Source organism: Lytechinus variegatus, chromosome 13 (genome assembly GCF_018143015.1).
Source record: "Lytechinus variegatus isolate NC3 chromosome 13, Lvar_3.0, whole genome shotgun sequence".
In the NCBI taxonomy this organism is placed as follows: Eukaryota; Metazoa; Echinodermata; class Echinoidea; order Temnopleuroida; family Toxopneustidae; genus Lytechinus; species Lytechinus variegatus.
The window spans coordinates 18469920-18497235 of record NC_054752.1 but is presented as its reverse complement, the minus strand read 5'-3'; the positions used below and the strand labels follow the sequence as shown (position 1 = coordinate 18497235).

The window sequence follows — 27316 nt, the reverse complement described above, 5'->3', positions numbered from 1 at the left end:
TAATTCAGCTTTCCAATGATACCAGTTTCATTTTTTATACTTCATTAACCAAAAAGATATCATCCCCAAAACTGAGTTGCTAAACTTTGTTGAGGGGTTTAGTTTAGGTGGTTCTCCTTGAATTGCTAAAATTAACCTCCTAATACACTCTAAAAACAAGAAATGTTAACTTAACATTTGAAAGGTTGGAGGAGTGACAACATTTTCTAAATGTTGCATTTACCACTTTAAATGGTTCTATCCAACACGTAAAATGTTGGATTCAGCTTTATACAAGGTTGGATGTAACATTTGGAAAAGGTTGTCACTCCTCCAACCTTTCAAATGCTGATTTAACATTCGAATTTTTAGAGTGTATACTTTACCGTTACTAGGACTAAATGTAAAATTTCTATAAAGTAATTCAAAGAATTTCAATAACAGATGAGTGCATAAAACACATTCTTATTAATAAAAGACACTTCCTGTTCATCTGTACCCTACATTCATCCATTCCAGAGTACTGTGTTTGTTTTTTATGACACCTGTATGAAAATGCTTCATCTAATAAGAAATATTTCTAACATCTGCACAAAATATGACATCAATCTGGTACACTTGTACTCTAGGGGGGGGGGTGATCAAACGTTTCCAACGCTTGCTTTTGAAATATTCAAAACATATTTAAAAGCTTGTCTATAAGCCTACCCTAATCTAGACCAAGTTAATATGTTTAATACATTTTAAAACTTTTACTGAAACATATCTTTCCTGCAAATCTGCCATTCAATTAAAAAAAATAAGGTCATGGGCGAAAACTTTTCTCTTCCGTTGCCCTAAATACAACCTTTTACCTAGCCTTTTTACAAGGGCTCGCGACGTGGTTTTATTCCTCGTCAATCAGTGGCTGAGACAAGACTAGCGGCAGACGAAGAGAATTGGCGATACCCGAGCGAATTTAGTCGCAGAAAAATTCAACAAGCATATCATTGAAATTTTCATCAAAATCGGATGTGAAATAAGAAAGTTATGACATTTTAAAGTTTCGCTTCATTACACAAAACAGTTATATGTATATGTCGGTAGGTATGCAAATGAGGGAACTGATGATATCACTCACTTTTTTGTATATGATATGACATAGGAAATATTTTGATTTCCTTATTTTCTAATTTCATGTGAAATGAAGTTTCATTCCTCCCTGAACACGTGGAATTCCATTATTTCAACATTTTGTGCTTCAGGCAAAGAGTACCTAACCATCAAATTCGTAAATTGAAATATTGTATAATTCAAACAGTAAAAAACAAAAGAAATAGTGAGTGAGTGACATCATTGACACTCTCATTTGGATGTAACTGGCTCGTTCATATAACCATTTTGTCAAAAATAAGCGAAACTTTGAAATGTCATAACTTTCTTATTTTACATTTGATTTCGAGGAAATTTTCAGCATTGTGCTTGTCTGATTTTTCTCCATTTATTCAAATCAACATTTTTCTGAGGTGGACTTTACCTTTAAAGGCCCTGTGACTGAGCACGAAATCGTCGTACTCAGTCGGCTTTTTGCGAATAGCCTTTTTTCCAGTCGGTAGGTATGTACATGTAAAATATGACAACAGACACAGGGCCTTGTTTAGAGGCTACCTGTTACCTATTTTATTATTTTTATGATCCACCTTATCTACTGGACCATTTAAACGTATTTGATGTGGGCGTAGTCCATGCATATAAAATAAGTAACGTGTTTACATTCTATGTCATTCACGTATGAATGTAGACAATATAAGACAGGGACTGCAGCAACTTAGTCAAGCAATTCCATCAAACTGAGGTTCATCAGTTGCAAATTCTATCGTAAGTAAAACAAAATGTATAACTTTCTCAAATTTGATTTCGTTGCACAATGGACCTATACACTCTTAAAAAAGGTTGGCAAAACAAGGCTCAATTCTCAACCATCCCTGGGCAACATACTGTCCACACAACTATTGGTTAAAATCCGTCCAAAATAGGTAATAAACTAATAATTGGTTAATAAATTAGCTCTATTGGATCATAATTTCCCAGAATTATAATTATTTTTTTTACCAACATATATTACCCAAAACGGTGGAAAGTTTGTTATCACACAATTAATACAAGAAAAATGGGTGACTTTCGTCTTCCAAAACTTACAAATTCTTTTTTGCAAAATAGATCATTTAGATTTCAGGAATAAAAAAATTGAATTCTGTAAACTATAACTTAAACTTATTGCGAATAACATTTCATTTTAAAATAAATTAAAGAGCACAATGATTGCCACTTGAAATTATTTTAATGATTGTGATTATTTCTTTAATGTTCGTTAAATTCTTAAGATTTCATATGAATTTATTAACACATTTCTATCGTTATGTATTTTATATAATTTTGTATGTAATTTTACTGTATTCTCGTTATATTTCATTATTGTTTAAGTCAGGGGTTGCTTGTTTTCAAGTTTTTAACTTTTTGTTAGCAATCCTGGTATTTCATGCGCTACATTGTTTATATCAATCATTTTGTTGTGATTTTTATCTTACCAAATAAATTTCAATCGGTTAATCTGAATGTTGCCCAACATTTTAAATGTGAATGTTTTGTATTCATGTAGCTTACCATTATATATAGTTTATTGATGTCCGACTCGGATATGGTGTCCAAACACTGGAAAGAACCACCATCAATTTAGCCTGTAACTCTTTTTAGATCAGAATTGATTTCGAAAATAATTGAAATGATTGGGAATAAACGAAAGCTTTAACCGGCTTGCATTTTTTTTTCATTTCGCAGTTACTACGAGAATCATATCTTAAAGTTAAGAAGTGTGTGAGATTACGAATCATTATGTTGATGAGAATGTGTTCGCGAATATGTAAATATGTAAGCTATGTTAATCGGCGATTAGAACAAAAATATTCCTGATAAAACCCTGAAACTTGTCAAAATATGACTGTGGAATTTGTATGCATGTATTTGATTGTTTTCATTCCCAGCAACATATTATTGATCAACGATGGAAACCGCACGTCACTTTGCAATATGGGATTATGTCATCTTCGGGGTGATGCTACTCTTCTCGGCAGCGATCGGCATCTATTTCGCCTTTTCCGGTGGACGCCAGCGTACGGCCGAAGAGTTCTTTCTAGGAGATCGGAAAATGGGCATGATACCAGTTGCGATGTCGGTCGTTGTCAGTTTCGTGTCTGCCATATCGGTCATTGGAACTCCAGGCGAGATCTACATGTATGACACTATGTTTGCTTGGTCACTGGTGTCATACGCGGTTTCAAACTGCCTCATCATACGCCTCTTTCTTCCAATTTTCTTTCGTTTACGCATTACCAGTGTTTACCAGGTATAAAACTGAACAATAATTAATGGAACTATCCCCCACAATGTAGATATTGTTTCTCAATTATTGGTAAATGACAGGTGTTATATCAATTAATGTCCTAAATAAATACAGTTCGCTATTCATGTATAAAGCTTATGTCACAGTAGTCCAATATGATTCCTGACGACGCTCTTAAACTTGAACATGCCACATCGTACGATCTCCCTACTATGCTTACTGACATCGTATCCCTTATTCTAGCTTTTTTTCGCTTGACAAATTGTCGAGTCTCAAAAGTGTTTCTTATAATTTGAAATCACTTCTTTCAATTCGATTCAATTCTTTATCATTTTCATTTCCAATTTTGATTGGCAGCGATGTCCAGTTGAATGACCAGTTTGACATGCGACATGTTTCTTTCATGGAACCTACCCTTGATCAAAATAAATTCAATGTAAACTAAACCCCTCAAAAAGTTTGGAAATCTGAGTTTGGCCGTTAATTTCTCCTCACTATCAATTCTACACAATGCATATTTGACATCATTCGAAAGATCATTTAATTCTCTTTAAAAGATACCATGCTTGTTATGATCATGGCACCACAAAAAGGACAGGATTCAAAAGTGTTGGATGAGGTCTGAGTTGAAAAGCTGCAAAACGGGCGAAAAAAAGTTTGAAAATCTGAGTTTGGCCATTGAAATCTCCCAGCTCACAATTTTACACAATGCATATTTGATAGGGTTCGAAAAGATCATTTAATTGCTTTTAAAAATGATCATGCCATCACGAAAAGAGCAGGATTCTAAAGTGTTGGATGATGTCTAAATTGAAAAGCTGTGAAACAAGCAGAAATAGTCATGAAGGGTCAATACACAACATGATTCTTTTGTCTGTGCCAGTAGAGATGGCCCCTGTTTCTTCTTTTTTTTATGTTTTGGTGTGGTTTATGGAGTGATGGTTCTGTGAGATAATATGGTTTGAGTCGTCGTTGAAAATACCCATGCATGTTTGTTTGCTATGTGTTTCCTTGTGCAAGTGTTTTGAGGTGTGTTTAATTCCATGTAAACGTTAAGGTGCATGAAAACAAAAGAAACCGCTCAGAAACTCGCTCATCACCACGAAAAAAGAACAGTGACTTTCAATATTGTGTCATTTTGCAATTTTTGTCATTTTGCAACAATTTTGACGTTGCCTCACATTTTAAGGCACTGCATCTCCATGTGAACCATAATCATATCCTGTAGTGTGTCATTTTAAAGAGAATTAAATAATATATTCATTGATCATGTTGATATTAATTACACATCGATATTTACTAAAACAGAAGAGGGATTATCGATCAAAATCAAAAGAAACCGCTGAGAAACTCACTGATCACTACGGAAAAAAGAACATTGACTTTCAATATTTGAATTTTGACCTTGCCCCACATTTCAAGGCACTGCACCTCCATGTGAACCACAATCATATCATGTAGGGCATCATTCTAAAGAAAATTAAATGGTATATTCATTAATATTAATTACACGTTGATATTTACTAAAACCGAGGAGAAATTATCGATCTTAATCAGATTTCCAAACTTTTTTGGAGAAGTCACATAGGCATTGTAGTTTTGCACATGCGCTGTGTATTGCAGAGTGTCCCTCCACCGACTCCACCAAAATTATGACATACTTGCGTTATATAATTATTACTTCCGCTAGTGTACGTGTAGATCGAAGTCCTGATCAACGTCTTTGTTGGATTTTACTATGCAGTTTTCGCTCAGGGACGTAGGGTGGGTTCAAGTACAGATAAAATCTATTGCCAAATGCCATTCATGAAAACAAAAACAAAACGACAGCTCTTAAACGATGACGAAACTAGCTGCTGTTCCGTTTACCAATTTTCGACAAAGAATTATCAGGGGCCCGTTGCAAAAAGAGTTGCAATCAATCGCAATTCCAAAAATCATGCGCAACTTGGTTTTCAACCAATCAACAGCGCGCATTTTTGACTGGCCATTGATTTTTTATTTGCGTTTAAACGCAACTCTTTCTGCAACGGGCCCCAGTTGTCTTTGTCATATGACAATACACTTGACGGTGTTCTTAAATCCGTCGTGCATCGCAGAACAAAAACTTCAAGATGGAGTTCTTGTTTAAGATTTTGCTCAGCGACATACGGATGATTCAGGAACAATTTAAATCTATTGTGAAATGCACATGATGACAAAGAACAACAAAGAAGTGTTTGTCGACAATTGGTGAATCCAAAGAGTAGTCTCGTCCGAAGTTTCGGAGGTGGCGAAAAATTGCAAATTCGTTGTTTGTCCATAATCAACAAGGACAAAACTGCTGCTTTGATTCACAAATTTTCTATATATTTTTTAGTTATTCATTGCTGTTATTTAGATATGATTATTATATTTTTATATCGTAATATAAAAAAGAGCTTGATATACTTTTATTCTAATAAACATGCAGCTGCAACAGAAAACAAAAGATTTTAAGATAATCTTTCTCTACATGAGTATTGTCAGACCTCCTCCTCCTGTGCAGACCCATCTAGTTTTTTCGTTGACAGAATCGAATGAAGTTCTGACCGAATTCCAGTTAATATTTCATGACATTTCTTTTCTTTTCATACAGTATCTCGAGATGAGGTTCAATCGAACAGTAAAAACTGCCTGCACAATTATATTCTCCATCCAAACAGTAAGCAACAGTCCTAGCCAAATGGGTTCTTAGATGGTTCTATGCTTGTCCCGTATCTGTATCTTTTAAGGGTTCCCTAAAATGTTCTAAAAAGCCACTTTGGAATCTTATGTTTTAGGTTCTTTCTAGAGCTATTTAAGATTCTTAAGCCCGTAAAGGATACTTTATTCCCCTTATTTCTTGAGGGTTCCAAATACTGGACAAAAGAGTTATAATTCGCACCTCAGTGAATGGTTTGAATTGTCATAAAACTGAAGAAGAAAAAAGTTGTTTGTCGAAGGAGCATTCAATTAGATGGCATACCCTTGTTGAAAATTTTAACCAAAATAGGATTTTTTCTATTATCATTTCGCCCACTTATAAATGTAATAGATAGACAAATAAAAGAAAAAAAAATCTGAGAATGGCAGGTGAGAATGACTGGTAAATCTGCTAGTCCAGCATGGTTAATTTCAACAATGAGGGAGTTTGAACCACATGCTTCACGTAGAATCAGCTGGGTAATTTGCATAGAGATGGATAATTCATCCACCTCTATGATAGTCAGCCAATTGTGAAAGGCGGTTGTAATATTGAATATTTAAGGTTTGTTCTGATTTTGTTTGAAAAATAATTTGAAAAATGGTGCCCCATAATGTTTGCAAGGGAATGCCAGTTGAATCAAGGACTAGAGGACTAGAGTTACATTCTTGCTTGAATCCACGCAGTTGGAACAAACATCTCATGGACTGCTTCTCAAGATCTATGAGTACAGACAGGATGGTGGATAGCTCTTAGTATGTGGTTATCTAAATTTAAATTGTATTTTTTAATCTAATATATAACAATAATTTAAAATAGCTTACAGTGCGAACTCTGCTTCTATCACTGTGTTTCATACCGAGGGTAACGTCCTCGTCTGCTCGTCGTGAATCTGAAAGCATTCATTTCATTTATCATCGTTGATGAAATAGGTACGACAGGATGCCAAGTTGACAAGGTCACGTTCGATTTTGGATGAGTTTTAATCGTATTTGTTTTGGCAACGATTTCATTTGCAGGTACTCTACATGGGAATTGCAATGTACACACCCGCACTCGCGATCAATGCAGGTCAGTTGATTGAGATATTAAAGCCATAAACGGAAATAAACGAAGTCACAAAATGCATTATCTTAAAAAGCGTCATATAAAAACGACTTTATCAAATCTAGACACCATAGTCTTAGTGCATGATTTAGCATACGCCAGTTCATTTTTATTGCATGTTGTTTTATTAGTGCATTAAACGGCCCAAATCGCTCTATTTATAAGCAATAAAAACGACGGTCTCATAAATCCAACAAATCAATATCATAATATATCATTTCCCCTATGAATCTATGAGTGCACTTATGTTATTTGTCCTAAACAAAATGTTTCAAGCGCTTCCTCATCATGTTGCGTTTAAATTTCTTGCGCAATGCCCACAAAGATATCTGATAAAATCATATGACAAGAAAGACTTCACCCCAATTTTTATTTTCTTTTACAGTGAAAAATATGCGAAACCTGTTATGTTCTTTTTAATTACATAGCCTACCATCTGTTGGTTTGGACTCTGTTTCGTTGGTATGACTCTACCATTAATGACAACCAGGGTCCTGGGAACGATTTTTAATAGTGGATGCTGAGGACTTGTTTTACAATTTAAAAAATTACATGCATAAAAATACAAAATGAAAAAAAAACTAAGTGCATAATTAAAAAAACATGAATAGACAAATAAATTATTTTTAAGAGCAATAACATTTTTGGGGGTTTTGTTTGTTCTTGTTTGGTTTTGAGGGGGACAGTGGGGAATGGCTTGTCAACCTGATTTCCAGGAGGTGCTGCATATTGTTAATAAAGCCCTCAATGTAGCCCTTCCTAGGGCCATGATGAACACAGTAGAGCAAGTTTTAATAATTCTGGCAAATACAAATATAAACTCGATTTTTCTTACACATGTAATGATATCTATGGTACTCTTTAAAATGATATTTCCCGATTTCATGATAATAATTAATCTCCATCATTTAAAAGGAGGTGAAATTGAAATTCTTTATTAGTTCCAACCCATTGTTATGTCACTAACTATGCCACGAAACCGACCGATTATGTAATAATAATGTAATGGATTTTGGTCTACTTGGAGTTGAATTAGCTGGTGTGACCGAACAAAACTTACAAAACATTAACGAATTTATGTAAAGAAAATTATAAAAACCAAAAACAAACAATAATTGAGTCCTGTGTCCACTATTAAAAAACATTACTCTAAAAAAACCAAAATATTATTGATGTTTTTGGCACTTTTGTTCCGTTTTCTCTTGCATTCATGAACAATCAGAATTTTCGCCAACAAAAAAATGGGGGAAACAAATAGCTTCAATGCAGCAAACAGTTAAAATTTGCTGGTGTCACCGGAAGACAGAAACTTACTAACAGTATCGAATTTATGCAAAGAAAATTAAAAAAGAACAAACAATGATTGAGCCCTGTATGTCCACTATCAAAAAAATAATAAAACTCTAAAAACCCAAAATATTATTGATGTTTCTTGGCATTGATGTTCCATGTTCCATTAACAAACAGAATTTTCGCCAAGAAAAAAATCGGGAAAGAAATAGCTCCAATGCAACAAACATTAAAATAGGCCGATATGCACTGAAAAATAAAGGTTCATTTTTGCACCTAACACCGACAGCACCATTTGGGGCGTAATTTTGCACCGTATGTAGAAAAGGTGCAAAAAATGCATCTTTATGACTTTTTATGAAGAGATGGAGCCAGGATGAACAATTATGAGGGTGATTAATTTAGTTAAACTCTATAGCGGAGAAGCTAATAATTAGCTTTGGAATGTCTATACAATACTAATCAGTACTAATTATGTGGAATATAGAAATCTGTATAGATTCATAGAAAACATCTTTAAAACTCGTATTTGAACTGCATCGTGTAGATATACGTCATAGATGCTGACCTCCATATTTGTTTTCCTTTATTTTCTCTTACTTTTATTTTTCCACCCCTTTTGCTCCTTTTCTCGCCAGTTTCACCATTTTCTTTTAATCCCATTTGATTTGTATTTATCTATTTATGATTTAATTCAAACTTTAAATTCAATCTTTTTCTTGTGCAAAATGTAGTTACTGGAATGGATCTGTGGGCTTGCGTTGTTTCTACTGGTGTCATCTGCATATTCTACACCTCAGTGGTAAGTTATTAGTATTTCCTTAAGAAAATACACACATGTATTTCGTATGTTTTCGTAAAGATCAGAAAATTAAAGAGGATTGATAACGATGGTAGCATATTTGATTAACTTGTGCTTATAGAAAATGTTTGTGATGGTTGAATAATCTTATTCAATTTTACTATTGTGGTACTACGTTTTTAATTTCTTCTAAATTCTACTTCGCGTTCTTCCTTGTTTTCTTCCTAATGGCGCCACTCTTTGAACCTCTCGCTGTTGTTATCATGATCAAATTATGCTTGTTCCTAATAATTTGTTTTACCATTGTAGCATTTTTATTCGGTTGTATATCATAGATAAATATGTCATCTTATTCCATGCGTATAAATGAAATCATCATAATCACCAACAACATTATCATCAACAACATTGCTAATATCATCATCTTTCTCAGTATCACCATCACTATATCATCAACAACAACAGTAATATCAGCAGCATCATCAACATCATCAACATATCATCATTATCATCATCCTCATTATCATCAACATCAACACGGTAAGGCCAGCATCATTATCAACATATCATCATTATCATCATCATCATCATCATCATCAACACGGTAAGGCCAGCATCATTATCAACATATCATCATTATCATCATCACCATCATCATCATCAACAACATCACCATCATCTTCTTCATCATCACACGTTTATTTTTCTCTTCCTTATCATCACCATTATCACAAGGCCATCATAACAGGTAGTAGCATCTTGATTATGCATTTTCCAATTTGCGTTCAATATTAACTTAGGGCGGCATGAAGGCCGTGTTGTGGACCGACACACTACAGACGGTTATCATCCTGCTCGGCGTGATCGCCGTCATCGTCAAAGGATCAATCGACGTCGGTGGCGTAGGGGAAGTCTTCCGCATTGGTCATCAAGGAGGAAGGATCAAGCTTGATCAGTGAGTGTTTAATATTATATAACAAATACTTGGCCACCCCTGCCGGAAAAAAAGGCGCCGTACACGTGTTCAGTGTGTTACATGTTGGACTTATTCACACGTAATCGATACTCACTGTCAAAGGCTCGGTTCCATATACGGACGCAAAGCGGATATGAAACGTAAACAAAAATCTTACCATCCTGTGTTTACTCATTGCATACGTGTTACATGCGCTCTATCCATCGAGCATCCGTTCACTGTGAAAAAGTTTGAGCTGCACAAAATTTATGGAACGACGGTACGATGCAAATCCGAACAAGAAACATTGCATGTCAGTTATCATCCATTAAACGTCCGCTGTATCCTCTGCATCGGCGGATCCAGGGGGGTGCGCGCCCCTCCCCACCCCCCCTAATATTTGAGCGGCGCCGAAGGCGCCGCTCAAAATAAAGAAAATAAAAAAAGTAAAAGAAAGAAAAGGCGCCGCTTGAAAAATTAAAAATAAAGGAAAGAAAGGGAAAAGGCGCTGCTTAAAAAAAAATTATACACTGATATAACATTAGCAACAGTAAAGGAAAGACTATCCCCAGCAAAGCGTAATCATATCATCTTCCTTATTTTTTCTTTTAACTACCCTTTTCCCAACAACTTCGCCGGTAGCAGTGCGCTGCCTGCATATAACTGGCGCCAATCAAGAATAATCAGCGCCACCTTAATCTAAATCGGCGCCGGACAAGAATAATCAGCGCTATTTAGTTATAAATCGGCGCCAGTCAAGAAAAATCGGCACTGCCAGAGTCTTAACCGGCGCCGATCAAGGATGATTAGCGCCACCTAAATCTAAATCGACGCTGGACAAGAACAATCGGCGTCATCTGGTTATAAATCGGCGCCGGTAAAGAAAAATCGGCGCTGCCTGAGTTCTTAACCGGCGCCGATCAAGGATAATCAGCGCCACCTATATCTAAATCGGGGCTGGTCAAGAATAATCAGCACCACCTGGTTAAAAATCGGCGCCAGTCAAAGATAATCGGCGCCTCCTGGTTCTAGATCGGCGCCAGTCGATTATGGATTGCCGCTGCCTGAATCTTACGTAACGTCGGTAAAAATAATCAGTACTACTTGTTTAAATCGGCGCCGGTCAAGACAAATCGGCGCTGCCTTTGTCTTAACCGGCGCCACCTAAATTTAAATCGGCGCCGGTCAAGAATGATCAGCGTCCCCTGATTTCAATCAATAAGCGCCGGTAGAATAATGAAGAAGGGCCTATTGCTAACCAAATCTAGATCGTCGCCGCTGTCAAGAATGATCGTTTTGCCCTCCCCCAATAATTCCGCATGTGCAAAAACAATAAGATGGTAATGTTACACAGAAATCAGCAAACGAGATTGAGCTACACAACTCGTTCTTTATTAAAAATCGTGCTCAAATTATCAGATTGGAACATAAAAATTTTCAGCTCGCGCTTCGCGCTCGCATCATTTCTGTAGCAAAACCCCATACTTTTCATGATTAAATAGGTGAATAGAATGTCCCGTTTTTAGTTCTGAACCTCAAAAGAACTCCCGCTTCGATTTGCAATAATCTTTTGTTGGATATAATCTTGTTCTTTATTAAAACGTACATTAAACTGTAATGTTTTCAGATCGAAATATCAAAATTTTAAGCTCGCTCGCATTTTTTTAGATACCCATCTTAATCATTGGTACCAAGAATGCTTAGAATATCAAGCTTTCTGGTCAGAATATAAGTAAATTTCAGCTCGCCCTCGGCACTCGCATTATCTGTGTAGTGAGATATGTATCCTCATGAGTTACTACAAACAGTCCTAAACAGGCACCTTTTTCCTGTTTTCAGGTCAGTATACTTTAAAAATTTCAGCTCGCGCTTCGCGCTCGCATTAATTTGTCGGTGAAATATGTGTCTCTATCTCATGAGTCATGTATATCTATATGATATGAGTCATATATTTATATATATGCATGTGTGTGTGTGTGCGTGTGCGTGTTTTGACAGGGTCAGGCATTACCTCTTTTTCTTTTTCAACATTTTCTTTTATGGCGCCGGTGAAGTGCCAAAATATGTGCGCCGCTCGGCAGTGCGCCCCCCCCCCCCCCCTTTCGCCAAAAGCTGGATCCGCCGATCGCTGTATGCTCTGTGCATCCACGCAAATCAGACCCACTGAAGCTGAACAACGGAAAGAGGGAGGAAAGATATGAAGGTACATGGAACGTCTATACATCGTTGGTAGCACGGAAATATAAAAGGTGTAAGCGTATGCATCTCGTAAACAAAGTATTCACCCCCTTCCCCGTAACCTTATTTATTTATTTTTTTAAATTCATTTATTCATATATTTTTGTTGTATTTTTTCTTTAAACATTTTTGGGGAGGGGTAATCATTGAGAAAAAAAAAGACGGCAGCCCCGCCCCCCTTGCGCTCGCGTGTATGTCTCTTGCTCGTAATCAAAATAGCTAACATTTTTTTTGTTTTTATATTGCCTCTAATGGTGTACGTTGATTCGCTGTCATGTTCCCGTTGATAAATACAGTAAGGTCGAGGGAAATGTGATTCTACGAGGCAGTTTCCTTTTATATTGTGTCATCTGTTTATGTTTAATGACATTAGCATGAATAACCCTGATCTCATACCGCAATACCCTTGAACTTTTCCGAACACACTTGACATTATTTTACCGTGTGAGAGTCCAATATATATCCATTAATCATACTAGAGTTCGATTCCTGCATGGTAATTCCATGGGATTTGTCTTCGGATATCTTTTCTTTCGATCTCTTTATTTGATAAAATTAGTACGCAACATAACATGGCCCTGGGAAGCTGGGGTGCTGGGCATTGGCGACGGAAGCCAAAAAAGTTAGGGGGGTGTCCAGCTGAAATTTTGGGATGGACACAGGTAACAAATTGGACAAGCGCCCCCCAAAATTTTTTGACAAGCAAAAAAAAAAAAAAAAAGGTCATCAACCGAAATTTCAGGGGGGGGGTCAACACACCTTTCAGGGGGGTTCCACGTGAATTTAGGTCTGGACGCAGGGGAAAAAATTGACAAGCCAACAAAAAAAAAGTTATCAAAACTAAATTTAGGGGGGGACCGTCCCCCCCCACCGAGAATTTAGGGGGGACACGTCCCCCCCCCCCCGCTTCCGCCGCCTATGGTGCTGGGGGTGCTAAAGCAGCCTTAAACTTTACCTAGGGGTGCTACGTGTATATAGGCAGCACTCCCTGGAAATCTATATAGTAGGAATGACAAAATGGACAAATATAACTAAAATGGCCTAATTTAAAAAAAAAAAACTTTGCATGTCACATTTGTCAGGACCAAGATGACCTTCATTTTGTCGTGAAACCCCTTTTTTCATTTAAAATTTACATCAGCACCCCCTTTGAAATAAAATCGTTCCCATGGCCATGCAAACATAAACTCACTCACGTCTAAGAAATTATCATAATAATCATCATAACATGCATAAGGTCAGACATAGGCATATTCTTGAGCGGAAATCCCTCCTCAAAGGTGAGGGGACACAATCGAATTTTCCATTGTTTTTTATCTTATACACATACGCACACCAACCCATGTGTGAGTGTGTGAGCGTGCGTAAATACAAACATACTTACATGCCCGTAAGCAAGGCATTTAATGTACCTTGCTCTTTTATCCTTCTTTTAAATAAATGGAAATGCTATATGCATTATTGCTAACTTGGCGTGCACTTGTTAAAAAAAATACATACATACATACATTCATACATATATATATATATATATATAGAAATAGTCTGCTTCGGCATATGGAATAAAATAATCATAAAAGGTATAGTAAATGCCGTAGAAATAAAATCATAGATTTTAAAAGGAGCATAGCTCTAAAAAATGAAAGGTAAAGTCACACTCTTCGTCAGTATATATATATATATATATATATATATATATATATATGAATATAAATATATGTATATATGTATCATTTTTTAGCCTTCTTATACAACAATATAGATATATAGGCCCCTAATTAAATGGTTACACTTCGTAATTCCGTAGATTCGTTATTCCGAAGGTTTGTTAGTCCGAAAACGAAATAAGATTCGTTGTTCCGAAGGTTCGTTAATCCGAAAACGAAATAAGGTTCGTTTTTCCGAAGGTTCGATATTCCGAAAACAAAATAAGGTTCTTCATTCCAAAGGTTCGTTAATTCGAAAAATGATATAATCTGTGGCAAAGCCGGGAAAACCGGAAGGGTAAACGTGGTGAAGGGGGGGGGGTCACCGTTGTTGTTCAATTGTTATGAGGATGGGGAGGCGAAAAGAAGGGCGGCGGAGCAAAGTAGAGTAATCAAGTAGAGCAAAGATTTCTGATTATGGTATGATATATATTTAGGCTTTATTTTTCACGAGAGAGTGTAAAAAGCGAGCGGTTTGGGAAAATTTTCAATGCTGATCTTGTAAAACTAGTATTTTTGTCAACTGTGAATTGGGCATCCTTTCCTTGGAAGGTGTTGCGAGCGTGAATCGCAAGCTCAAACAACAGGCAATGCGAACTACGAAGAGCGAGCAAAAAAATTATGTAGTGACTCGAAACATGTTTTCCCCTCACCTTATTTTATTAACTCGTCTTCTTCATTTATTTTTCTCTTCCTCTTTTCTCCTCTCTTGTTCCTTGTTTGCCTTTCTTTCCCTCTTTTTTTTCCTTTTTGCTCCTTCCACAAACAATGGGGGGATTTTTTATTGTGCCCCCTTCCAAAAAGTAGGGGGATGACCACCCCTGAGGTTTTCCACCCATGGGCCTATCCAGTTTTAGGATATATGAACAATTGTTACCGTTCAATGATTCTTCATACAGGTTTAGTGTCGACCCACGAATCCGCTACTCAGTGTGGAGTATGATGTTGGGGATGTTAACAACGAATATTGGGACAGGTGTGAACCAAACTGTTATCCAGAGACTCTTTTCATGTGGATCGAGAAGGAGGGCTGCACAGTGAGTACTACACTTCTAGGGCAGTAGATAGTGTAGGGCGTTGCATGAGAATTACATAAAAATGAAAATTAGCCCCATTTCAATCAGTGTATATATATACCCGGTTAGAAAGAATTACGAACTGGCTGCCCGCTGGGAAAGATACATTTTCCTTTAATTTTTTGCTTGGGGTGCTGCACTGCAAAAACTCAGGTGTTGATTTAACACCAGACCAGAATCTATATTATGTCCACACCAGACAATTATTGAAACAACACCAGTTTGAAATCAAACCGATATTGTTTTAATACTAATTTGTGTTGTAAACACATATCTGGTGTTAATTAGACCAAAACCTAACTGGTGATGTTTAACACATCTCTGGTTAGGACATAAATAGATTCCAGGCTGGTGTTAGAAGTTTTGCAGTGTGATGTAAATTTGACAAGCAAACCCCCCCCCCCAAAAAAAAAAAAAAAAATAAATAAATAAAAAATAAAGGTTTCACTGCAAAAGGAATGTTATTGTGTCCCCGAGAAATTTGACAAGCAAGAAAAAAAAAGTTTCACTACGAAATGTATGTGATTTTGGTTACATTCCATCGTTTAAAACACCTGCGAGCATTGCAGGGGTGCTGCCTATGGAGAATAATATACGCGGCCGCCCGGCAAGTAAAATCTTTGGGGTACCACTTCCCAGGGCCATGGCCACTTTACAGCACACTGAATTCAATGAGGCCTATATGTAGGCACTTATTTATTTGATAACATATTCCGACCCCATGAACTTAATTCCAAGTCTGATGTGTGAATTTTGGTTGTAATAGCACTCTACCGAAATATGATAATGAGCATGCTGAATCGAAAAAAAAAATGATCACGTCAGAATTTGTTTCTAAATAAGATGTAAAGTATACCCAGTTGTTGCGTGTCCGGACAATCAATTTAGAAAGTCATTTGGAAAAAATTACAAGCGAATTTTCATCAGTTTTTAGTACAAAATGATAGGAAATAGTAAAAAGAACAAAATAGAAGATGATTACAAGTAATGAATTCATATTTTTAGTGTAATCCACAGACAAAAAAAGAAGGCTTCAAAAAGATAAAGTGTCCGGACACCCGACCTCCATCATACATTTCAAATAACATACATGATGCTGCATTTTTATTAAATGGTAATGTTGTATTATTCGTAGGGCGCTTATACTTGCTACCATCATCAAATTCTTTACTGTGGGACTTTGCATCTTCTCTGGTGTAGTTATGTACGCGTACTACGTAGACTGTGACCCCTACACACAAGGACTCGTGAAGTCACAGGATCAGGTAGGTTTGATGAAACTGGTCCTTCTCTTACATGGATTATATTCATTTTCAAGCAGGGGCCCGTGTCATGAAACTTGTTATAATAACAACTACCGAAATCATTCCATTTGATTGGCTGATAGAGAACTTATTGTGCAATGTCATTGATAGGGCCTTTAACAAGGGTTCTAAAATATGACTAACATAGTTCAGTCACAGTTCAACATGCCAAAAATTTGAAATGTCAAGTGGAAAAAAAGTTGTCTTAAAGATTCTTTTGTGGAAAGTAGGAAAGTGCGGATTGACCTCCTTGCCAAAGGACGCTAGGCCGCCCCGGGATTCGAACACACGACCCTCTGAGTCCGAACCGCTACACCACGACTCGTCGCTTCCACAGCTTTCCTTAATTAAAAAAATGTCATGAAACTTGTTATTATAACAACTACCGAAATCATTCCATTGGATTGGCTGATAGAGAACCTATTGTGCATTGTAACTATAGGGCCTTTAACAAGGGTTCTAAAATATGACTAACACAATTCAGTGAAATGTCAAGTGGAAAAAAAGTTGTCTTAAAGATTCTTTTGTGGAAAGTAGGAAAGTGCGGATTGACCTCCTTGCCAAAGGACGCTAGGCCGCCCCGGGATTCGAACGCACGACCCTCTGACTCCGAACCGCTACACCACGACTCGTCGCTTCCACAGCTTCCCTTAATTAAAAAAAAAACATATCTCCCTTCTCACAACATAAGTTACGTCATTACTACTTTTACATTCTCGGAGCAAAAATATATAAAAATAAAAATTATGGCGTACCTTAAAACAATTTATTTATGTCAATAAATGCCGATATTAGCCATTCGGGGTGGACCCATCGGAACTACAAAGGTCCTTGCTATTTTAGCGGAGTCCGTATTTGGCATAATATTTTCGGTTTTATATATTCACTTAATATTTATTTGTCTATTTCTGAGAAATACTATCACATTGGCCAGGTGGCTACAAGCCATTTATTCTATTACGAACAATTGGTTCGATTGACATTGGCAAATTGAGCTGCTGTAATTCACAATTCTGTTGTAATTTCGTGTAATTCATATTTTTACTTTGTCAAATAAACACCCAGTTCATCTACATGTAACCCTTATAGAAGAAATTGTGTCAGATCAAGTTGACGTGAGACGAAATAGGTATAGCCTAACTGTAATTAGTCAAAGTGCAGAAGGAATAGACCATATCTGAAGATGCCAAACGCAACGCAGATGCACAAGCAGGCGTTGGCCCATCGGCAATGCACCACATTTTCAATGAATTAGTTGTCTATAGTTACAGTATGTCGGATTATTCTTTAAGCACATTTTCTTCTGCTTATACATTTTTCTTAGATCATGCCATTGATGGTTATGGATTTGCTTGGTGATATGCCTGGCCTCCCTGGACTCTTCCTTTCAGCTGTCGTCAGTGCTTCCATCAGGTAAGTTACATCAATGCATATAATATAGTACCTAATATCCCCCGCTGTAACCCACTTCCAGGTTGTCGTGGGCAGGGGCGGATCCATGATTTTTTTCGAAAGGGGGCACATTTTCTCGAGGAATAATTTGACAACCAGGCAAGCAACTTCTGTTTTAACAATGTTAACGGCATTTTTACATAGTTATTTTAACAATACAAATTTCAATTGTGCCTCCCAAAAGGGGGCACGGGTGGCTGTGCCCCCCCCCCCTGGATCCGACAGTGGTCGTGGGGATTTCAATCCATTAACAATAAATGTATAAGGCTAATTTCATATGAGATCCACGCTCGAAGTTTATCTTATTTCCTTTGCTTACAATGTTAATGTATGTGGTAATAATGAAATTAATTGCTCAGTCACAAATAACGCCGTACGAACGTTTATCCCTTTCCGTAAGATCTTCGTAAGAAGGCCGTTCGAAACCAGCATTTGCAGACCGTACCGTCCGTAGACATTCGTAAGTTCGCAGCTTGATCGATGGTCTTATTCAAGATTTGTTTCCTTTTTGTAGCGTCATACGAAACTCTCTTGTAAGGCATCCGTATGTGAACATCGTAAAGAGAACCATGCAATATTTTGTATGGTCGAGAGACAATTCTAGAGGCATTAAATTTCTTGCAATGATCGTGAGAAATCCTCAAGTTGTCTGTAGAGGGCTCTTACGGCGTTCATGAGAACGCATTACGAATGAAGATTCGCACGGCTCTCTCACGAATGACCCTTGGAGTTTGTAAGGGTTTCATAAGGGACTGAAAATGTGTAGGTACACAATTTGTGGAACTGTAAAGTAAATCTTCGTGCGAATGACTTGCGAGTACCGTTAGTTGCACGTCCGACCATTGTTCGAGAACAAAAAAAAGGTAAGATGGTCATTTGGCGAAAGAATAACTCGGGATGTTCTTACGAAAAACGTACGAATTCTAGGGGCATTAAATGTTTAACCAAAAGTAATTACGTTTCTCGTTTCTCAAGAATGTCTTAAGTTCCTTCACGATATCCTGCCTCTCAACACTAAGCTGTTTAACCTTTCTTTGTCCTCCGGTCTCTTCCTCCGAACCATCATCTCTACTCCTACCTCTTCTCCAGAAGCCCACACTTGACCCAATTTCACTAAATAACTACCGTCCCATCGCAAGCCTTCCATTTTGGGGTAAGGTCCTTGGGAGAATTGTATCGTCACAACTCAGAGTTCATCTTGAGGGATTAGGCATGATTACTTTGCCTCATTCCCCTGTAGGAAATATCACTCGACAGAGACTGCATTGTTCACTTTTCAACGATTTTCTGCTGGCTATGGACAAGGGCGACCAAGTAGCATTAGTCCTTTTCGACTACGCAGTCCCTATGGTCCTAACAAGTAATCGTTAATGATACGCTTTCTGAACCATTCCCCCTAATTTGCGGAGTTCCCCAGGGTTCCGTATTTGGCCAATCCGTGTTATTCTTTATACCACTCCACCAAGATGGTCAGCATATAATGCACGCTCACGACACACAAATTATGTTACTCGTAAACCCAATACGAAGGCCGGAGTAACCCAAAGTGCCCTAGCTGCCTTCAGGACGTTATGGTTTGGGGTCAGAATAACAGAATCTGCCTTAACGCACGAAAATCTGAGATTCCACACATATTTTCAAAATCCAGACACACTCAATTCCCTGACTTATCTACTGATAACATTTTCCTGAAGGGTAGAGAGTGATCCAAATTAATATCAAACAAAGTACAGACACAATGCTAAATTTAAAAAAAAATGACAGAGCAGAGTTCTTCAGTCATATAGTTGTCTAAAGGTCTACAGAGATCTACCAACAAAGAGGTATCAAACCTGCGACCAAAGATTAGCGATTAATCACTAAATGAACTGACCAATCAAGATCAATGTTACACGCGCATTTGTCGCAAAATACCGACCAGAAACCAATCAGAAGTGTTCTTTCATATTTTCGATTCATCGCAAACCTTTGTGTTACGGAGCCCAGATCTCAACATTTAGATTAACTAATCCTTAGTAATCTTTGGAATTATTGTTATGGTAAAATAAAACTCGCTACCCCCCCCCCCCATTGAAAATAATAAATAGTAATAATTATATTTAATAATGATATAATAATAAATAAATCAAAATAAATAAACAATAATGATTAAAAAAGAACGTTAGGAATGAATAATGATCTAAGATAAAGTAAATATAAAGAATAAATAAATAATATATAAATGAATAGAAGAATAATAGGAAAAGAAAGTAAAGGAAATACAAATATACTTACATTTAAACAAATGAAATATAAATTAAGATTTTTCTGTAAACTACATTTTACGCATAAAAATGAAAAAAAAAATCGATGTTGAGCCTGACTAAAATTCGACTAGTTCATTTTTTCTTTAATCTTTTGGCAGCACATTGTCTTCTGGCGTGAACTCATTGGCAGCTATATCCGGCGAGGATGGCGTGAAGGTCTTCTGGCCTAACATCAGCGAGAGGAATTACGCCAGGGTTATCAAATCCCTCGGTACTTAACTAACTTGAGATACACATATAAGTAGAATCATATTTGTTTCAACGTTCCTTCTTATGCAGTTTACCTCAACAAAAGACAATAAAGTGGGTGTGTGTTAATGGCAATGTCTAGCAAGTTGGAGGCATGCAGGTGAACCTTTAGTTTTTGCGTGAAAATATAAAATTTGAAAAAGGGGTTCCTAATGACCACTGGGAGATGCCTATTGGGTGAAAAATATATTTGTATTATTGATATTCCCATCGATTTACATGAGGGTTTGCAAATGGACACCTATGTTCTTTTTGTCCCTATTCGAAACCAGAATCAAAGCGGGCTTTTTCATTTGAGGGAAAGGAAAGTATCAAGTGCCATGTTAATACTGGGAAGTCAATTGACAATGAAGTTTACTGCGGCTAGTGTTGGATGATGACTTCATAATTGTGTTTGATTGTAAAATTGTTCAAGGTTATGATTGCATGAGAATCAACATGATCAAAGACCCCTGACATTTTCCAGTGGCAACTTTTCCTGTCTGTCTTACACTGGCAAAATGATTATGAAATTTACACCCCCCCCCCAAATAATACCTTATGATTGTCTGAGAGTATACATATACTTAATAAGAGTGATATCGAATACTTAAGGAGGATATCCTCTTTCAGAACACACTTAACCGTTTCGTTTCATGATCATGGTTGCTTTTATTATTATTATCTTTATCATCATCAAAATCATTATTATTATTATCATTATTATTACTATCATTTTTATTATTATCATTATTATTATTATTATTATTATTATTATTATTATCATTATTATTATTATAATAATATCATATTCATTATTATTATCAATATCATTATAACTATATTGTTTATATTATCATTATTGTTATTATTTCCAATCAGAATACACACGTTTGAAGTGATTCGTTGTTTGGAAGACTGTAGATCAATTGATGTTTTTATAAGAGATATAATTGCTTGCCCCTAAATCTATTCCAAATAATTTACCACTTTAAAAAAGACATTCATCTTAAGTTACATGTATGTTCTTATGTCTTATGTTGCAGCTGTACTGTACGGTGTTGTGAGTATTGGATTCGCCTTCATTGCAAGTAAATTAGGACAGGGTGTATTAGAGGTAAGGAATAAAAAAATGATATAAAATACAAACTGTGATGTCATACAGGAAAAACAGTGTGAAGCGAAAACAAATAAGCAGCTTTTCATTGCACCACCTACAATCCTTAACTACTTAAAACTGGCCCGGTTCTTGTCCATGTTCACCCACAATGCACTATTCTGAGTACATGTACTGTAGTCTCGTAATATTTTTATAACATACATGACATACACTTGAATTGATTTCCACTGGCTGAGTAAAAACCCTTTGAATTATAGCAGTACCTATTCAAATACAAACGAAATATATTTGCCATTAATTTTTTTTATATTAGAACAAATAGTTTATAACATGTACTCTTAATGTAATTCAATATCATTTCGCTTTTTCTTCCTAAGCTGTGTCTTTCGCTCATCGGTATCACATCTGGTTCAATAATTGGAGTATTCTTACTGGGTATTTACATGCACCGAAGCAACGCAAAGGTGAACACTGATTTTTTTTTTAAGACATCTCATTTGGTTAAAAACACCGATAGATATGATATATTCCATTTTATCGATCATGTACATTGCAAACAAAATAAGTGGAAGGATTGGAGTATTGGAGTTTCATAAAAATCACTGACAATAATCAATAACAATCCACGATCCACGATCAAGAACATTAATCCCAGCAATTGACCAAATTCTTTACTTTAGACATACGATTACTTTAAACCCATCCCACCCCCACAAAAAAAAGTTTACGCCAACGGGTGTCTGTTTAAGAAACTGAAACGTAGTCAACATACTCAAATATTGAGTTTTTCGTAAAGATCTCATGTTAAGCTAAATTTGATAAGCTGTCTGACGGCATATTTTTAGCACAAAACTGCACAGCCAATTCATAAGTTCATAATTTCTCCTGCGATATTAGCTCATACTCTGCTTCCCTAGGCCTACATCAATACAGGAGGTGAACGACTTGTCGCATGTTACAAATTCCATCATTGCGCTTTAGTCTAGCGCTTCTCTACCCTTTTTTCAGCTCGAGGACCACTTTGACTTTCAGATTTTTTTCGAGGCCCACCAACCAAAATTTTCAGATAACGTACATCATGTCCATGTTAAAGAAAAAAAATGTTTCGTGAAATTCGAACACAAAGCTCTGAAGGACTTTCAAAACGAACAGTTTGAAAACAAATCTGCATTCGCAAATGTCCGGTGGATGGGCGACAACCATATGCATGCACATTTGCTCAAGAGGTTCACATCTAAGTTAGATTGAAACCATCATAGTGTGTATGTGCATGCTTTGCAACATGCATGATACCTATAAGCGAGCTTAAGATTTGTTTGACCCACGTAGACCGATTGGACATAACATGTTCGGACAGGGGCCCATTGCAGAAAGAAGAGATGCAGAATCGCAACTCTAAAAATCATGCGCAACTAGATTTTCAACCAATCAACAGCTCGCATTTGGGACTTGCAATTGATTTTCTGGTTTCCGTTTTACGCAACTCCTTATCCAACGGCCCCAGGGGAGCGTTTCATGAAAGGACTTGTCGGACGTTTTATCCGACAAGTCCTGTTTTATCCGACAGTTACCATGGTAACAGTGCCCCTCAGCCAATCGAAATCAAGGAAAGTTGTCAGATCTGACAACTTGTCGGCCAAAATTGTTGATGAAACACTCTCCAGGTCTATAAAGTATATATTTTCCCCCTATATTTCTTTCTCTGGAACTTTTCGCGGCCAATCGGTTGAGAAGCGCTGCTTGAGACCACTTTTTTGTGTCATATCATTTACAACAATTACGGCCTCTTCCTTACAGCTTCTTTAGTAAATAATAAGCCGTTACTATGAAAATCCACCTATCATGGATTATGTGTCTTTGATCTCTTGTAGGGCGCACTCACGGGTCTCTTTACTAGCGTGCTTTTCGTCGGTTGGATAAAGGTCGGTTCCATACTTTATCCGTCATCTCGAGGAAAGAATTTCCTCTCCGTAGAAGGTTGTCCGGTCCCAAATATAACCGAGTCAATGGTAACCGGCGAACCGGTTACCATGATTACAACACAGAATACAGACGCGTTTTCAATGCAAGAGGATAAACCAGAATCAAGGTAAGCCCGACGCCCACCCTCTCCTCGATCATTCGGCAAAGATCATTCAACAAGAAATTTACCCACATTGTGGTGCACTCAACCCAGGTGAGGTGTTGTTGTAGGAGTAGAGTAGTAGTAGTAGTAGTAGTAGTAGTAGTAGTTAGTAGTTAATGAGTAGTTAATGAATAGTAGTAGTAGTAGCAGTAGTAGTAGTAGTAGTTAGTAGTTAATGAGTAGTAGTAGTAGTAGCAGTAGTAGTAGTAGTAGTAGTAGTAGTAGTAGTAGTAGTAGTAGTTAATGAGTAGTAGTAGTAGTAGTTGTTGTAGTAGTAGTAGTAATAGTAGTAGGAGTAGTAGTAGTAGTAGTAGTAGTAGTAGTAGTTGTAGTAGTAGTAGTAATAGGGGCAGACGTATATAACCTATATGCATCTGATTTGATTTCTGGTTCCACACAATGTCATTATATTCCTTAAAGGTAAAGGTAAACTCTAAACATCAAATTTCGTCGAAGTTGAATTACATAAAATGTTTAAACATGATTTAAATTGTTAAAATTAGGCCTAAGTATATTTGTCTACTGATCCATATTATATATCGTGTTCTTACTTTTCAATTCGAAGTGTGAATTGGCCATTAGGGGCAGTGGGTGGGTTTTTCATAAAGCTTTTCGTTAGCTCCAAACGGCTTTGCGAACGACTGGTGACCCATCCTTGTGCTACAAGATACATCCGTGTGTTACAGTAGCTGACTTAACAACCAAGAAAATGTTCCAGTGAAAGTCGTGCGTAAAGTTGTGTGTAACTTTTGCAACACCTCATTATTCAATTCTTCTTTAAATCATACAGGCCCGGCATAGCCGATTTGTACGCTATATCGTTTCTATACTATTCCATCATTGGCCTAATCGTCTGCACTGTTGTAGGAGGTATAGCAAGCAAGATCACAGGTACCAGTTTCTTTATTTTTCAGCTAGTTTAAGGTTCCAGGTTATTGTTGCTTCGTTGAATATCCTACCGCAGTGAGCGAAGCTCTGCAAATAGGACAGCATTCGCCGTTCTGCGGCCGTTTTGAAACCGTTCCATGTATAAAAATAACCGTTTTTATGAAGCCCCCTTATCATTAGTGCTACAATCCAGCTTCAAAATGGCTTAAAAAACGGATAGGAAATGGCTTAAAAAATGGCAAGTTGCTCAATGTGTTTAGTAGCGCCTCATCATATTTTCTTAACATTTCCGTTGTATATTTTTTTATATATTTTTTTATCATTTATCTGTTAATTCCTTTTGATTTATTGTATTCATTTATTTTTTCATTTATTCATTTTCATTAATTCATTTATTCATTTTGTTTTATTATTATTATTTTTTTGAGGGGGGCACTTATCATTTTAGGGCAGATTCTAATATAACCGGCTATGTAGCTTTATAATGTATACCCACATTCCCTCTATTGTGGATATTTACGGGCCATGCTTGACATGATGGGCTAAATAATGCCACGGGGTGTTTTGTTTTATTTCATGTTTACATCGTACCCATATGTAGTTTTGTCCAGAGGCTTGATGGTGAATTATAATCATCGAATGGGGTTTCAGTGCTTCATGCGATCTGACATTTTTATGTTTCGTAAAATGTACCTAAACTGATTTCATATTAACATAATCTTTTCGGCTCCAACAGGGTGAGTTATGCAGACTGAGGTATGTTTTTATGGGGGTTAGGCACGCACTATACACTGTTAAAAACCCTGATTTTACAGAAAAATAAGAAGATTTTGCAGAAAGCAATGACAGAATCATTCTGAAAATTCATAAAACAGGAATTTTTCTGCAATTTAACAGGAATTTATCTGCAATTTAACAGAACAGGTCTGTTTAAAAAGGGGGGAAATGGTGTTTTATTTAAGAAAATTTGTAAGATTCCATACACCAAATACCAATTTCCTGTAAGATTACGCAATCTTGTGAGATTACAGGTGTTCTCGAGACTCTGCTGCAGAAAGTTCTTTTTATTTTAATGATAAATTTTCTAACAGTGATAGGGCTACTCCAACAAAACAACACCAGGTGATACCCATTTCCAGACTCATGAAAATTAGCAATCGAAAACGATCGCGTGTATTTTCAAATTTATTTTTTTGAATTTCGTATTACTCACTAAATGGCCAAATACAAGCTAATTAAAAGTGAAATATCGCTCTCTTCCCTCCCATTTCATAATTCTCCCTAAATTTTTCTACCCCGCCCCCTCGTGTTTCTCTATCTCTCGTTGATCCACAGGTTTCACTGACCCAAATACCATCGACCCAAGACTAAAGAACAACTTGACAGACGCCCTCTTTTGGTGGTTACCAGAATCAATGAAAACTAGGATGCGATGTGGAATTGAGAAAGTCATTTATGATGTAAGCAAAGTTTTTCTTTTATTCATTATATTTTTGTTCCATTCACAAGACAAGATTTTGGTTTTTTTTATAGAATGTGTTGCTCAAAGGTACAAATACCGGGTCAGAACTCCAACTTCGTACATCGAGAGCCATAGCAAATTCACTTAGTAAAAAAAAGACTACAAGTTGGTACAAATGATGCCTGATCACTTCCACGTTTTGCTAAAACAGTCATTAAGATAAAATACGTTGCACGAGAGACTTAATACTGTTTCGCAAAGCTATTTGAAACCACGAGGGGGTGTTTCACAATTATTTAAGTGTGACTTAAGAATCGAAATTAACTTTCAGTTGAGTTTGAAATATAGCGCATATTGATCAAAATAAATAATAATAAGCACGGGGCACACACTACCGCGTATCAATCAATCAGATAACATGTTCGCGTTGGCGCAAGTCACACTTAGCTCTTTGTGAAAGACCCCCAGGTATAATTCTCAGATTGTCTCACACAATCATTTCTCCACCCGCTTATGGTTCCAAATATCATTACGACTAATTTTACTCTCTAAAAGATTACAAAATTAAAACAAGTCCTATTTTTTTCTAAAGGGCAAAATATTGAATATGCCTCTATAGGCTCCATTTCAATCCTGACATAATTTCATATATAAAAACGTTTTGTATTAAGTCAATTATTGTGTTCTCTAATATTACGAGATTTTTTTATAGGCCTGTGCAAATAAAAGATAGTGCTGCGCTCTGCGCACATGAATTACCAACGTGTGCCTCATACAAACTATTTTTTTGTCATAACTGCCAATTTTGTTTGCGGTAATTGTTGTTTTCTATTTTTATTCCTCTTTCGAAGGACGAAGATGATACTGACGAAGTCAAGGATAGTGCTGACTTCAGCGGCACAAAGGGGAAAATGAATGAAATATACGCCGACGAGAAGAGCATGGGCTCCGTGCAAGGTGACGGCAAACACTCCGAGAAAATATGTACACCAGTTTAAAGTCATATAAGGCATTTCTTTTCATTGAAAACAGTTTTCGTTGAAAATTAATTTGAATTATTCATTACCAGCTGACGTCATTAAATGCTACTGTAAATTACTTTTTGGTACAGTTATCTTACTCTCCATGGCCATACATCAGCCCAAGGCTAAGCCGAGCTTGGCCGAAGAATTTCTCGTTGGTTCAGCGACTTTGC

At 36.7% G+C, this 27316-nt stretch overlaps 1 protein-coding gene across 1 annotated transcript; it reads left to right on the top strand.

Moving 5' to 3' along the window:
* The first annotated feature begins 1679 nt into the window (after window positions 1-1679).
* LOC121426514 (sodium-coupled monocarboxylate transporter 1-like) lies at window positions 1680-27316 on the top strand. Its single transcript, XM_041622850.1, has 16 exons — window positions 1680-1836; window positions 3000-3361; window positions 5976-6041; window positions 7082-7133; window positions 9194-9261; window positions 10062-10216; window positions 15060-15197; window positions 16372-16501; window positions 17865-17953; window positions 20397-20509; window positions 21573-21643; window positions 22024-22110; window positions 23518-23735; window positions 24562-24662; window positions 25995-26119; window positions 26973-27316. The coding sequence occupies exons 2-16, from the start codon at window positions 3020-3022 to the stop codon at window positions 27117-27119; spliced, it is 1902 nt and encodes a 633-aa protein (XP_041478784.1). The 5' UTR covers window positions 1680-1836; window positions 3000-3019; the 3' UTR covers window positions 27120-27316.